Source organism: Dendropsophus ebraccatus, chromosome 9, assembly GCF_027789765.1.
Source record: "Dendropsophus ebraccatus isolate aDenEbr1 chromosome 9, aDenEbr1.pat, whole genome shotgun sequence".
In the NCBI taxonomy this organism is placed as follows: Eukaryota; Metazoa; Chordata; class Amphibia; order Anura; family Hylidae; genus Dendropsophus; species Dendropsophus ebraccatus.
Window position 1 is genome coordinate 89,957,701 of NC_091462.1, and position 16,123 is coordinate 89,973,823.

A 16,123-nucleotide genomic window follows, 5' to 3' on the forward strand; every position below is an offset into this window, starting at 1 on the left:
CCTCCCGCTGGATCCGCCCGCTGCATGGAGCGGGCAGACAGCGGGTATCATTATCGAGAGTTCGCGTTCGTACCAGAATGTAGCGGCAGTCCTGACATGTAGGGCAGTCCTGACATGTAGTGGCAGTCCTGACATGTAGCGGCAGTCCCGGCATGTAGGGGCAGTCCTGACATGTAGCGGCAGTCCCAGAATGTAGCGCCAGTCCCGGCATGTAGGGGCAGTCCTGACATGTAGCGGCAGTCCCAGAATGTTGGGGCAGTCCTGACATGTAGCGGCAGTCCTGACATGTAGCGGCAGTCCCAGAATGTAGGGGCAGTCCTGAGATGTAGCGACAGTCCCAGAATGTAGGGGCAGTCCTGACATGTAGCAGCAGTCCTTGCAAATAGCGGCAGTCCCGGCATGTAGCGGCAGTCCCGGCATGTAGCGGCAGTCCCGGCATGTAGCGGCAGTCCCGGCATGTAGCGGCAGTCCCAGCATGTAGCGACAGTCCCGGCATGTAGCGACAGTCCCGGCATGTAGCGGCAGTCCTGGCATATAGCGGCAGTCCCGGCACGTAACCTTCTGAATTGAGTATGGGCCCTAATACATGGAGCGAAAATTGTCAGAATCAGGACGCTATCGCTCTGTGAGGACACTGGGGAACATGATCAGGTAGTATATATCACAGACAAGGCCTGAGGACACTGGGGAACGTGATCAGGTAGTATATATCTTTATTGTTTACTATATACAGCAAGGATTGCACAGACATCACTAATGATATACTGTATATATACACCTAGAGGGAGATTTATCAAACATGGTGTAAAGTAAAACTGGCTCAGTTGCCCCTAGCAACCAATCAGATTCCACCTTTCATTACTCAGATTCTAAGTAGGAGGAAGCTAATTGGTTGCTAGGGGCAAATGAGTCAATTCTTCTTTACACCAGTTTGATAAATCTCCTCCATAGCTTTTGCTGCATCATAAAAGAGCCATCTACCAGATTGGCGCTCACTTCTGCGGAATATCAGGCCGTGTATTACGGCCTTAAAAGTGGCCGTTCACTTCCAATAACTGCTGGCAGAACAATCCTTCAGCTGACAATTATCTCTCCCATCCGGTCCCATCCTCCCCATACACAGAAATTTGGCACATCTCAGTGTTCCTGTGTTCTCTATGAGAGGGGAAAGCCATAGCCATACAGATCTGATGGCGGCTTATCTCTCTGAGAACAAAGAGGTTGGGCGTTGATTTTCCATCAAGCTCGACCCCCTATGTCCACTGATATCATCTGTCAGAGGACTGTCCAGAGAGCCCCATACACCTTACACTGATGGCCGAACCCACCAGGAGCAACAGGTACCACCAACAAGAGAGTCAAATGTATGGGGACCTTAAATTGTTGCTACAATATTTCAGCATTTGGGGCCCCACCTTCAACTTTGCCCAGGGCCACATCTAGTCTAAAACCGGCCCTGCCAGTCAATCATCCCCACAGAGCAGGCTGACAGGCAGAGAGCTGTGACTAGTCACGGACAGCTCCCGCCCAGATGACTACTTGCATAATAAAACTCCTTTTTCCCCCCATTTAAAGCTACCCCATCTAAAGCTACTGCTGCAGATGCTGCTGGTGACCTCGGGGAGCTGCACAGTAGATCTATACTGTACAGCTGGGAGCCATATAAACACAATGGTGCTGATTGGTTCCCTTTAAAGCGCCATCTTGCCGTAACAGGTATATCCACAGGAGCAGCTAAGCTTAATATGCCCTAAATCATAGAGTATATTCACATATTGCAGTGAATAAACCCTTAAGCTGGGTTCCATTGGGATCCAAGAGAGGGCAGATGAATTAGGCAATAAGACAAATGCATGGTGTAATAAAGAAAAAAAAAAAAATACTTATAATACATATGTTCTGCAAATATCATACGTCTCACTTTATATTAGGTATAGGAACAGATACTATGTATTCAATAAACCAAACTTGGTATTGTGATTAGGTCTTTGATGACAATGGACGTAAAACAATTCCTATGAACTGCCTATGTGTCATCCATGCAGGTATAAAGTAGAAGAGGTTGATTAGTTCGGTAAGAAACCTGAGCTTGTCACCAAATCATGCACTTGATCCCTGCATTGGTAACCCAAGTAACACTTATTGTCACCTGTGGCATCCTATATAAACCACACTTTTTCCTTCCATCTTCAGTTCTATCACCTGTCCTCTCTCTACAGAAACCTCATCCTTGACCACCCAAGGTAAGACGCTCTGTCTGATGGACAGTGGGCTGAAATAGTGAGAGATGCAGCTAGGTTTTCTTCTTCTAGCTTTTTATAGTTTATACTGCTTGTTGTAATATATATATATATATATATATATATATATATATATATATATATATTTATTTTTTAACATTTTTCCAGTAACTGAAAATTTGTTATAATATATATGTTAGTTACTTTAGAATACCATTTTTTTAATCCCTTCCCTTGGTCCTTAAAGCACATTTTAGTCATACACGTCTAATGCTATATATGAGGCTTTTCCGCTGTGGTTGACGCTGTCCCTATTGCCACCGTCACATATCCCATGAGATGGTATATATGAAATTTAATGTAGCAGCGCTTGGTTCAGTGGGTGGCACTGGAATGGAAATCATTGCAAATCATTTTTTTTTTTTACCAAAATGGTATTGCACAACCATCTTACAGGTTCGGTCCACACTTTGCAATCTAAACGGCAGTTTCCATTCAGCACTGGAGACCACCTTTATATTATGATAAATTATCAATGCATTATTATTTCCAGAATTGTTTTTAATAATTCTGTTTCTATTAGAAATTTTAACAGTTAGCATGATTTACGAAACAAGATGGGGAAACATCAGCTATAACATATCAGCCAGTGACTGAGGGCTCGGTAAGAGAGTAATAGTAAGAAGACAGAGCTACAGCAGCAAGGACCCAGTATCTAAGTGTCCTCCTACTTGTCAAGAATAGAAGGAAGCAGAAAACAGGGGGTAGAGGGGATCTTACATAATAAAAAAAGGTAAAAATGAGACAAATTGAAAGGTGTTTCCTAAACAGGATAACTCCTTTCTACTCGGATTATAAGGGAATATGGACATTATAAAAGAAGGCCCTGTGTTCAGGCCTTTCACTATGAGGGTATGTGCACACTGAGGAATCCGGGTGGATCTATGGTCCGGCGAATTACGCTGTCTACAGGTTCATTCTTTGGGCAGACTGTGGAATCTGCCTGTGCATAAAATGGAGTCTATGGCACAGGCAGATATGTGCGTGGGCGCGAACGGAGGAATTTGTGGCGGATTATCCGCCCTTAATCCATAGTGTGGACCCACCCTTAGGCTATGTTCACATGTAGTAAAAGTGGTGAAATTCCACTGCAGAATACCGCCAGCCTCCCTGTCATAATGACAGTCTATGGTAGGCTCGCGCGGCTCCTCTCTCCGCGCTGAAGAATGAACATGCTGGTCATTCACTTAAAGGGATTTTCTTATACTGTCAACTTATCACTTGTTTACAGGATAAGTGATGTGTTGGATCATGGACCCGTACTGATCACAAGGGTCCTGCGTGCCCCTGTTTGCATGAATTGGAGGTCAAGCATCCACAATGCCCCTCTATTTGAACTCTATACTGAAGATAGCCGGGTGTTGTACTTATTTACCTGACATCATGGGAAAAACTTTTTAGGATGAATGGTGTAACTGATTTCATATTAAGCTGCTTGGAAAATATGTGTATGTGTGCCTTTCTCTGGTGCTGGGGTTCATTGTAAAGGGGTCATCTGTAATATAAGGGTGGTGTTATTGAATTACTTATTGCTTATGTCTATCAATCCTTTTATCACATCTGTTACCAGATTAAAAATGACCCTCACCGATATCCTCAGTGCTACTGACATTGCCGCTGCCCTGAGGGACTGCCAAGGTAACGTCTGATTTTTAGTTTTACCAGATTAGTTATTTTCTTATTGTTACATGGAATAAAGTGAAGCAACATTAGAATTTGATGTTTTCAATTACAATTGATGTTTAAAGCTTGGTTGACACAGTTTAAGGATTTCCCAATGTATACTGATGGAAGACTGTGATGTCATACAGGACATAGTAAAAAAAACACAAAAACAAAAAACATATACTATACAGTGATTGGAGCTTTCTAGTTACGTTTCGGTCACTGTAGCTTTCATAACACATACTCTGAATGTGGAGAATAAATTAATGTAGTTTGCAAATTTGTTGGTTGACTAAAACACACATAATCTATCTATCTTCTATCTATCTAACTATCTAACTATCTTGCTTGATAATGATTCCGTGAGAGAATTCAACCGTTGCATCTCTTTTCACATTTTTTCATCTGGAGCTGGTGTGCTGTGGACTATCGCCATTTTAGCGATCTATCTAGTGGACTATCTATTTACATAAATATCTCTCTATATACAGTAGAACTGCCGTGCTAGAAGCAATCCCAACCTCATGTACAATTCTGTGCAACTAAGAAGGCCCCTTCTCTCAGCTAAATGTCGCAATAGACAGCCTGACATGTAGGGTAAAAAAGGGCCGATCTGCTAGAATGGCGCCTACTACACGCCTTGAAAATTGTGTGAGCAGGTCTCCACAGACATCATTAGTCTTTGCTTTAATTGTCCGTTGGCAGTGGCGAAGATTTTTAAACACGGACAACAATTAGCTGACACGCAAACGTGATCGCTGTCTATATATATTGTCTGATTCTGCAAATAATTGCTCTCTATAATAGAACAAACATTGATGACTTATGCTGGGCTAGGCTTATGTATAGCAGTAATACATGATAATTGGGGTCAGTATTGCTTATACTGACTAGTCATATATGGTATAGTGTTTTAGCAGATTAGGTTCAATAGCTCTAATGGGACTAGTGTGAAATTCTATTAGAAGCCGTGTCTTACTAAAGAAGATACAGTATATGGTTTCAAAACATTTTTCTGGATTTTGAGATATTGGCCCTGTTCACACAGAGCAAGAGGGGCGGAATTCCGCAGCGGAATGCCGTTAGCCTCCGTGCCATAATGACACTCTATGGGAGGTGCGCGCGCTGCATCTCTCAACGGTGAAGAATGAACATGTTCATTCTTCAGCGCTGAGAGACGCTGAGCAATGCGGCGCACACGCCTCCCATAGAGTCATTATGACACGGAGGCTAACGGCATTCCGCAGCAGACAATTCCGCGGAACTCCACCCCTCTTGCTCTGTGGGAACGGGGCCGATCATATAATTTTTTTAGAGGGGTCTGCCAGCTGCTATTTTAATGGGCAGTTTAATTAAATAGATGACGGCTTAACAAGTGTTCGCCAACAACTACTGAGGGTGTATAACCAGAATGCGGTACATTCGGGTGTGCCCATGCTCCAATTAAGCATAGCACACAATGGGAAGTGCGGCCGGGGGCACAGTCTAGTCTGTGTGGCCGCTGTTCATTGAATACCGCAAAATAGACATGTCAGTCACACAGAACCACGGCGCACTGAATACATAGGAGGAGATTTTTCAAACATGGTGTAAAGTGGAACTGGCTCAGTTGCCCCTAGCAACCAATCGGATCCTACTTTTCATTCCTCACAGACCCTTTGGAAAATGAAAGGTGGAATCTGATTGGTTGCTAGGGGCAACTGAGCCCGTTTCACTTTTCACCATGTTTGATAAATCTGCCCCATAGTGTATTCAGTGAGTAGTTCAATAGAAAACAATGCAGATGGCCACTGTCAATAAACAATGGCCATTGCCCCAAACTACAACAACGGCTGTTGTTTATTGATTATATACGTTGTGTGAACGTGGCCTTTGATCCACAATAGGCTATGTTCACATGACATCAAAAAAAGAGAAAAGACAGCCACCTTGTATATTAAAATGATGTCTGTTATTGCCGCAATGCAATGCAATGAAGTCAGTGGAATGACGGACATCCAATGCACAGGCGTCACGTTTTCTGCACGGACGTCAAAATAATGATCATGTCAATTATTTCTGGATGTCTTTTGAAAACAGTGGACGTTATTTTATAATTGTTCACACACAGTTATTCTTTTTTCATCTTCCTTTTACCATTTTTACTATAAAATATAATGGACTTTTTAATAAAAACACACCCAAAGGGCAATTAGTAAACCTAGGCAAGAATAATATACCAACAGACGTCATTGCACTGACGGGCGGCCAAACAGCGGACATTGTATTAACCTCAAAATGACGGTCATTTTAAATGGAGAGGAAAAAATGTGTGAACATAGCCATAATGTGACTTTTATAACCATCTGAACACTCAGGGCAAACCTGATTCCAGTGGCGTAGCTACCATAGTGGCAGGGAAGGCGGTTGCTATGCGGCCCATGGAGGGAGGGGGCCCAGGGAAGATAAGAGCCTCCTGTGTCCTTTTGCTTAACCCCTTATGTACTGCAGTGTGTAAGTGACCCAGTGTTCTCTTACATGCTGCAACAGAAAAAAAGGGTTAACAATTAGCTCTCTGCCTCACTACTCTGATAACCTCTGACCTCTGTTCTCTGAGCTCCTGCAGTGCAGGAGTAGTGAAGGAGAGAGCTAATTGTCTTATTAACCCTTTGTTTGTGTTGCAGCATGTAAGAGAACACTGGGTCACTTACACACTGCAGTAAATAAAGGGTTAAGCAAAAGGTAGTCTTCTCCTGTACCTAGTATATAACCATGCCTGATTCACAGACTTTTGCATAGAATCCTTCTAAGCTTAATATAGTACCTTACTTTTCTGCCCCCTTATACCCTATACCTGGCATAACACTTTTTTCCCGTATTTTACAGCTCCCGAATCCTTCAACTTTAAAAAATTCTTCCAAACTAGCGGGATGACTAAAAAAACAGCCAGCCAAGTGAAAGACATCTTCCGAATTCTAGATAATGATCAGAGCGGGTTCATTGAAGAGGACGAGCTCAAGTAAGCCCCATTATAGCAATAATAACTATAATGCTTACAATAGTGCATGTCAGTAACCCTCAGTCATAGCACTACTACATACTTCTTTAGTCTTCTTATTTCATACACCATTGACATGGCATGAACTGACCTTAAAGGGAACCGATGCCCATAGAGAATGAATGGAGTCGTCATTCTCTATAGGCGTCGGACTCATCTCTGCAGCGCGCGCCGGGCTTCAGACGGGGATATCTCCATCCCGGGACGGGCTCCAGGAGCGGGACTTTGTGAGATGGGGTAATCGATTGTCGATATGGGGGCAGGGCAGGGCTCCTAATGGTCATACTGGACTGAGGAATAAACAACTAAGTGCAAGGGAATGGTGTGGAGGATGAAGGTGAGAGACATACCTGCATCCTCGCCGTCTCCTGCACAATAGGGGACTATGAGCGGGTTAGATTAGTCTAATCTTCTGATTGTTCCCCTTTAATTTATTGAAATGTACAAAGGCTCTTCAAATGATCAAATGCTATAAATGTGTTTATGTAGAGATGCTAAGCCCAGGCGCATTTGTGTTTCACATAATCTAAAAATAATAAATAGGGGAGCTTACAATGCTTTCACCAGATAAATTGTGTAAAAATTTACAATTTGCAAATTTTTACACAATGGGGAAGATTTATCAAACATGGTGTAAAGTGAAACTGGCTCATAATTCGTCCTAGCAACCAATCAGATTCCACTTTCCATTCCTCACAGACAATGAAAGGTGGAATCTGATTGGTTGCTAGGGGCGACTGAGCCAGTTTCACTTTACACCAGTTTGATAAATCTCCCCCAATGTTCTCAAATGTCTGCGCAAAACACAGCAACAGTTGCCCAAATAAATGACTGCTCATAACTCTGCCAGTACTTTACACCAAAGTCTGCACAAAAACAGTGATAAATTCCCCTAAATAAATATATACTGTAAGTGACAATAGCTCACTAGTGGTTTAGTTGCTTGAAAGGTAGAACCATTCTATCCTTCCTAGAATGCAAATGGGTTCTGCATTTCAAAGTCTTCCCACTAAACTTGTGACGGGTTAACATGTACCCACAGCAGCTTATCTGAAGATGGGCTGCAGTGTAAAGCATGAAAGATAGGCAGAACCACTGAGCCTTACAAGGGAAGTCTGGCGGCGGCCATTTTTTTTCCAAAAGTCGGGGAGGAGGTAGCTTCCTGGTCTGAGCGCAGACTCGGATCGTGACATGTCAGCCCTGCTCAGCCAGTCAGCAGCCCAGCGGGACCAAGGCTCATTGGAAAAAAATGTCTGACGCTGAACTTCTCTTTTAACTAAGGAAGGGTGTACAACTTCATATTTCTATAAGACAATCTATTTAAACTGCAGTCACTGGGCAATGGAACATAGGTAAAAAACAGCCACATATGGAATCTCTATAAATTGTATTGTCACTATATCCTAATACTACCATAATTGTAATGCCTGACTCCTCCTGCGGTCTTCTTACAGTCATAGGTAATGTAGAAGCACATGGAATGCCTATGGGCACATTTTACCCACAAAGTTCAACTTGCTCTATATGCTCTATAGATAAAACCATGGGCAAGTACAGCTTCATTTGTATCTGCTTAGAACGGTGAGGACGATGAGGTAGGGGAAACACGTAGGAAATCTTTTCTTGTATGATTGTTTTCTCCTAAAGCTGGTCATTTTATGTTTTTCCCTCTAGGTTCTTCCTTCAGCGTTTTGACCCGAGCGCCAGAGAGCTGAGTTGCAAAGAAACTAGAGAATTTATGGCTGCCGCCGACCATGACGGAGATGAGAAAATTGGAGCTGACGGTGAGTAGAATAAATCTAATTCTGATATTGTTAATTCAACATCACAATCACGTTAGTTATGATGCGTATAGAAAAGGTGACCAGGGCCGTATTAACATCTGCTGCTGCCCTAGGCACTAAACCTGAAGACGCCCCATCTTCACTCACTTATTAGCATCAGGATTGGTAGATTGGTAGGCAATAGCTCCAGGCGTCACATTTAACACCACAACACCAAACCCGAACAATGCTGCCCTACTGTGACTGGATAACACCGCCATACTAGAACTGACGAATGACACTATAGTCCCACACACCCCTAAAAAAGACACCAGATTTACTGGCAAGTTTGAACAGGAGGTGGGAGACTAGGAAAAAAAAATGTTGTTTAATTCCCCCTGCTCCCTGGTGCTGCCCCCCTGAAAGGTGCTGCCCTAGGCACCAGACCATGGGTGCCTAGTGGTAAATACAGCCCTGGAGGTGACCCAACAACTTTGGCCATAATTGCAACATGTACCCATTGGCCCAGATTTATCAACCAATGACATCTCAGCTTTCATAAACCCTGATCATTATGCTCCTGGCAAGTGCTCATTTCCTTGGAAGCAGCCGGACCAAAAAGAGGAAACTTTTTTAAATTTGTTCACGCACAACGGTGATATTTGACCTTCTCTATTGTCACTAAGTCATGTGCTGGGTAATTTTTGTTGCTGAGGCTACCTTCAAAGGTTCATATTCCCGCTGTGCCACCATAGAGAGAATAAAGTATGAGGGTACGTTCACACTAAGGAAAACAGGCGGAAATTCTGAGTGGAATTCCCGCTGCAGACCTCACTCGGAATCCTAGCAGCCTGCTGCTCAAAGAATTGATATTTCAATTCTTTGAGTGGAGGGCGTGAAGAGAAGAGGCGCCCTTTATATAATTGAAAAAACAAAGGGCGACAGCGCTTCATGGCGAGGATCAGAAGGACAAGGTGCAAAGGGGTTAGGGGTGCACGGCAACCCTCACCTGATGTGGTTGTGCAAAGGGAGGCACAACACTCTGCAGCGTATAGATAAAGGACCGCAGCCACTCCCGATATCCAAAAGGAAACAAAGATACAAACAACCTCCAACTCCAAACTACACGGATTATGGGGCGCAGGTCCAACTTGAGATCGAGGCACAGTGAATAATAAAAATGTTTTATTATGGAGACTCAACGCGTTTCGGAACCGCACTGGTTCCTTTCTCAAGAGTCTTGATGACTCTTGAGAAAGGAACCGGTGCGGTTCCGAAACGCGTTGAGTCTCCATAATAAAACATTTTTATTACTCACTGTGCCTCGATCTCAAGTTGGACCTGCGCCCCATAATCCGTGTAGTTTGGAGTTGGAGGTTGTTTGTATCTTTATATAATTGAGACATTGAGGCAGACAAGATTCCAAGCGGAGTCCTTGGAGGGGATTCTGCTTGGAATTTCCGCCTGTTTTCCTCAGCGTGAACATACCCTTATACAGTTCCAGTTGGAATTAACAAGATGCTACTCTCTGTTCTGAGTAATATATACCGTCTTGAACATTACTGCAGACTTGACGGAAGGAGAACAGGGGTGAAAATATGCACATGACTAGAAAGGGGCAGGGATGTATTTGCTATCAAGCACTCCTGGTCCTGTGGCTAGGGTATCAGTGTGGGGGGGGGGCAGCACTTTGGTGAGAAAAAAATAGACAAATACTCTTGATGTAGCTGCAGCCAGCATACTGTAGCCTGGTGAAAAAAAACATTGTCTTCCTTTGGTTAAATCTACATGGATCAGAACTAAAGCAAACCGTACCTGCAGCCACGGCCATTTACTATGTGATGGATTTATGAAGGATTTCACCACTTTCTGGGTACAGGGGGAGATCCATAGTGAATCTGCAACAAAATCCAGACATAACTTCAATCTGGATGAAAAATTCTGATGTTTGTGGAATCGACCTACAGGGAGGGGTGTATTCAGTCAGGGTGCCTATTGCTGGACAAGCCATAAATATGGCCCTGGATTGCGCATATGTTTTTTTCATCTCCATGGTCCTTTCCAGTGGCCATTTTGCTAATATGTAAATGAGGCAAAAAGCCCAGGGACCATTCCACAGTATGGCAAGAGCCCAGGCAGGTCCACCAAATGTCCATCAGTGGGCATCAGTGAAACGGAGTAGGCAGATGCAAGTGGGTAAAAAACCGATGAATAAGAAGACCTGGGGTGGACTAATTTTCCTTGTGGTGGCGCGCAGGAAAATTGAAGACCCAGTCCCAGCGGAAGGGCAGCTAATTCGCTAGCGATCAATAGCGATGACAGCATGTAGAGAGTGAGCTAACAGGTGCCGCTCCTTTAAAGTGTCCAATCAGCACCACTATGACACAGTCACATGGTGCTGATTGATTCTTATGGAAAGTGAAGGCCTTCTGAAGGCCTCTGTGACTGCCATGGTAAATCTGCTTGTACAGTCTGCTTCAGGCTGGCCTCTTCTGACCTGGTACCATAATTCAAGCACATGAGTTATACAAGGATTTACCTAACCACGTAGCTCAGGACACACCACAGACATTGTAACTTTTTGTCAATTTTCTGATTCTTAGTCTGTTCTAATACATTACTTCTGTTTGAGTAATCCCTCGGTCTGCTATGCTTATAGAGTTCCAGGAACTGGTTCATTCTTAAGTGAGATGTGGACTCCAGGCGTGAACATGGCTCAGTGAACTTATCAAGGTAACAAGGATTGTAGAGGCCGAAATGAGGCGAGCATCACATCTCATCCATATCATTCCTCAGCAAGGGAACATAGGAATCAGCTTGGTGGATGTAAGGAAATAGGATGTTGTTTCATGTGGAATGTACTGATAGTCACTGAATGTACTGATGGACCAATAAAGTATATACACCTTATATGTGATTGTGTCACTCGGCTTATTGATAAGCATGGTAGAAGTACAATAAAGAAGCTATTGGGGCTGGCTAACCATACATAGAGGGATATACTGCATATCATTCTTCTACAAGAGTTGTAATCAGTATGAATAGTCTTGGCAAACTTGTATGAGGCCTAAAAGGTTCCAAAGTGGAATGTGCTATTGTTACATATACTAACATGTTTATAGTCAGCAGGTCATACCTAACCAGAAGAAAGGCAGAGAAGTAGATGGCACTGAGTAGTATGAGTGCCAGTAACAATGCAAGCCATAGAAGACTATAATCCAGACTGCTTTCATAAGTGTTAGCTGAATAAATAGCAGCCAGTTTATAGACCAGATTTCCCTCACACATGCCTTGGTTCATTGGGCCGCCATTGATGCTGAGAATTTTTGCGTTGACATACCTGACCAACATCATTTTGAGCCATCTCTTTACAGACCAGAGACCTGAGTCTGACAGCTTGAGAGGTGCTGATTAGAGATGAGCGCAACCCGAGCATGCTCAAGTCTAAACAATCAGCTGAATACTGATGGCTAAAGAAGTTGGATGCAGCCCTAGGGAGTCCGGGAGAACATTAATAAGCCTACTATCTCTTTCCTAGTACTAAACTCTCTATACTGAAAGCTAATGTACTGAGGGGTGTAACTAGAAATGTCTGAGCCCCATACTAAACTTTGATTGGGCCTCCCCTCCTTTTTCGGATGACTACTAAGCCGTCAAGTCTAGTCATAACTGCATAACTGCAAGTGGTCGTCAGGGACATTTGCAGAACTCAGGAGGCCCGCTTGGCTACCTGGTGCTGCAAATGATGACAGCTCAGGGGGCCCAGTGTATTGCAGGAGCAGGCAACAGGGCCCCCTGATGCAGCAGGCCCCATAGCAGCCGCTATGGCTGCTACAGTGGTAGTTACACATGGATATAATTTAACATCAGGTGGATCCTCTACCCTTGATATTGCTGCACATCAGGCATCAGGCCTAATGAGAGCAGGAGACTATTTGCAGAAAATGCATCTATGACAAAACATTTATTTGATCACTGCTTATAGGTGATTCTACATATAACAGAATTATCCCACCAGACTGATTCTAAAAATCACCAATGATACCTATAATCTAAGGTACAAACCATATGTGAATGCAACCATATACACAATATGCTGGGCATGGACACTATAAAGCTTATTGATCTTTGTATTAGCAAGTAGGAGCCAACAACTCTCAGCTGCAAACTTACTGAAAGCCATAAAGAGAAAACAAAACACAATAAATAAAATAAGCCCCAAAAACTAATTAACAGACAATTGAATGTTGAAAAACAAGCAACTGATACAGCAACGATCTGCTGCCGTCGCTCCGTTGAATAGGAGCATCGGCAGCAGACGCTGCTGTATCCTATGGGCTGCCCAGACGATCAGCGATCCTCCGAGCAGCCCTCCCCCGCTCGCTGCTGCCGCGTAGAATAGCGGCGGCAGCGAGTGGGGAACGAGGAGCAAACGAGCGCTGAGAGCGGTCGTTTGCTCCTCTTAACGACCGGTGGAATAGGGGCATTAGGCCACAATTGCAGATAGAAAAAAGGATCAATGTATTTGAATGGCCCCATTCACACATCCGTAGTTGTGAACAGGGCTGTGATCGGACCCGCAAAAAAAAATATATATATATTTTCGCGGGCGGACATATACGCAGTGTGAACATAGCCTTAGGGTATGTGCACACTGATTGTGACGGAAACTCTGTTGCGGAATTCTCAGCTCACGTGCACGTCTCTGTCCGTGTCATAGACTCCATGCTATGCACGGGCAGATTCTTTCATCAGTCCAAAAATGATCAAGTTCATTCTTTGGACAGAGGGCCGAATCCGCCCTCCCATAGAACGGAGTCTATGACACGGACTGAGACGTGCACGTGAGTTGAGAATTCCGCAACGGAGTTTCTGTTAAAATTACTCAATGTGCACATACCCTTACAGTTGAGAGCTAGACAAGGTATATAAAGGTTTGTGGTGTATGAACATAAACAAGACCCTACTCACGGATGCAAATAAAGGATTTGGAAACAGTGAGGAACTGACAATATATTATTAGTTTTCATTTATGCAGCAATTAAAGTGTTTGTCCCACAATTAACACATATCACCTGTCCACAGAATCTGATTGCTGAGGGGTTGGGGGCCTGGGTGTCCCATCACTGCTCATGAGAATTGGGGTAACATTTTAAATTGGGGTCACAGCTTAAATGGATTATCGGTGCATTTCAGCTCCATTCAGAGTCTAGAAAACTAGTGTACGTGCCTTAATAAAGTCTCCCCTATGGGTCTGACAGATATGGTCAGTGCGTCTAACAGTGCATGCTAGACCAGCGTTTTGCTCTTATCAGTTATCCTGTGGCTAGGTGTAAGAGCTAATTGGGAGAAGACCTCTGAAAGCCTTATTTGTATATACCCAGAAAACCTCTTAAGGTTACAAACCCACTTGGCGGGTCTGCAGCGAGTCTCCATGCTGCGTTTTTGCAGCGAGACTCGCTGCAGATCCCGGCCCTATGCTTTTAATGGCAGACAAACACGCAGCAGGGATGTACATCCCTGCTGCGAGTTTGTCTGCAGCCCACCCCATTAACCCCCCGGCCGCCGGAGCTGATACTTCGCCTGATCCCGGCTCCAGCGGTTCCCGATGTCTTCAGCAAGCCGGAGCGGGGACCAGGTGAAGTATATGCTCCAGCCAGCCGCCCGCAGCCCCGGCTGCCCGATCGCCCCCCCCCCCCGCAGCCCCGGCCGCCCGATCGCCCCCCCCCCCCCCGCAGCCCCGGCCGCCCGATCGCCCCCCAGCAGCCCCGGCCACCCGATCGCCCCCCCGCAGCACCGATCGCACGCCCCCCCGCAGCACCGATCGCTTACACGCCCCCGCAGCCCCGGCCGCTCGATCAGCGGTGCTGCGGGGGGGCGTGCGATCGGTGCTGCGGGGGGGGGGGGGGGCGATCGGGCGGCCGGGGCTGCGGGGGGGCGATCGGGCGGCCAGGGCTGCGGGGGGGGCTGCGGGGGGGCGATCGGGCGGCCGGGGCTGCGGGGGGGGCGGCCGGGGCTGCGGGGGGGCGATCGGGCGGCCGGGGCTGCGGGGGGGGGGGGGGGGGCGGCCGGGGCTGCGGGGGGGCGACCGGCCGGACTATCGCGCGGACGACTGTCTACACGGAACGATCGGCGAATTTTTCGCGATCGACGAACAACGATTTATAAACATGTTAAAAGATCAAAATGAACGATTTATCGATCGTTCGCCGCGTTTACATGTACGATTATCGTTCGAATTTGATCGTTATCGCGAAAATTCGCCCGATAATCATTTCGTGTAAATGTACCATTAGGGTCCATTTACACAGAAAGATTATCTGCCAAAGCCAGGAGTGGATTTGAAAATAGGAGAAATCTCAGGCTTTCCTTTATGACCTGATATCTGTTTATAGTCTGTTTCTGGCTTTGGCTTTAAATCTTTGGCAGATAATCTGTCAGATAATCTTTCTGTGTAAATGGACCCTAAGGGTATAAACCCACACACCGTATATGCAGCGTATTTACTGCTGCGATACGCAGCAAACTCGCAGCAGATTAGATCTAAATAACTAAACACAGCATCAAATCTGTACCAACTAATCTGCTGCATATTTGTTGCATATCTGCTGCGTATACGGTGTGTGGGTTTGTACCCTAATGGTGCGTTTACACAGGCAGATTTATCTGACAGATTTTTGAAGCCAAAACCAGGAACAGACTATAAACAGAGAGCAGGCCATAAAGGAAAGACTGAGATTTCTCCTTTTTTAAAATCCATTCCTGGCTTTGGCTTCCAAAATTGATCAGATAAATCTCTCTGTGTAAACGCACCATAAAGATGGTCCATTAACAGATGTAACTGAAAACCTCCTTTTTTTCTCATTTTTCATTCTGCATTCTGAGAGCTGCAACTATTGCTGGTATCAAGGTTTTCTAATTGTGGCGATACCTTATATGTATAGTTTTTTCATATGTCACATCTGTATTGTACAGTAGTGGATTATAATAGGGGCGTTTCGGGCGGCAGCCTGGGGCCCTGAGCTCCTGGGGGGGCCATGACCATCCAAAAAGACTCATACTTTTAGTGGTGTATTGTCTCCTGGCTACTGTTCTGCCATGATTTGCAAAAAATCACTGCTTTTTACCGCAATTTTGCACAAATGAGGTGATTATGACATTATCTGTCCTGTACTATGAACGCCAGGCTAGTGCTGCCATAGTTACAGTGGGGTGGGGGGGCCCAGGCTTGGTGAACAGCCCGGGGCTTATGGTATTGTATATTATCACCCCTGGTATTGTATATTATGGTACTTTTACACGGAGCGATAATTCGCCCAATCGCACGATTAACGATTTTGAATTAACAATGTTTTTTT

The 16,123-nt window shown here is 44.9% G+C and overlaps 1 protein-coding gene across 4 annotated transcripts; it reads left to right on the plus strand.

The window, feature by feature from the left end:
* Positions 1-1,164: 1,164 nt before the first annotated feature.
* On the plus strand, positions 1,165-11,651 carry LOC138800373 (parvalbumin, thymic CPV3-like). Of its 4 annotated transcripts, XM_069982004.1 has the most exons (7): positions 1,165-1,340; positions 1,985-2,074; positions 2,194-2,243; positions 3,871-3,938; positions 6,831-6,963; positions 8,677-8,786; positions 11,425-11,651. In XM_069982004.1, exons 4-7 carry the CDS (start codon positions 3,878-3,880, stop codon positions 11,448-11,450), a joined length of 330 nt encoding a protein of 109 aa, XP_069838105.1. In that variant the 5' UTR covers positions 1,165-1,340; positions 1,985-2,074; positions 2,194-2,243; positions 3,871-3,877; the 3' UTR covers positions 11,451-11,651. The 4 variants fall into 4 exon arrangements, with proteins under 4 accessions (XP_069838105.1, XP_069838106.1, XP_069838107.1 ...); XM_069982005.1 differs by lacking the exon at positions 1,985-2,074; XM_069982006.1 differs by lacking the exons at positions 1,165-1,340; positions 1,985-2,074 and having other exon boundaries at positions 2,176-2,243.
* Positions 11,652-16,123: the final 4,472 nt, after the last annotated feature.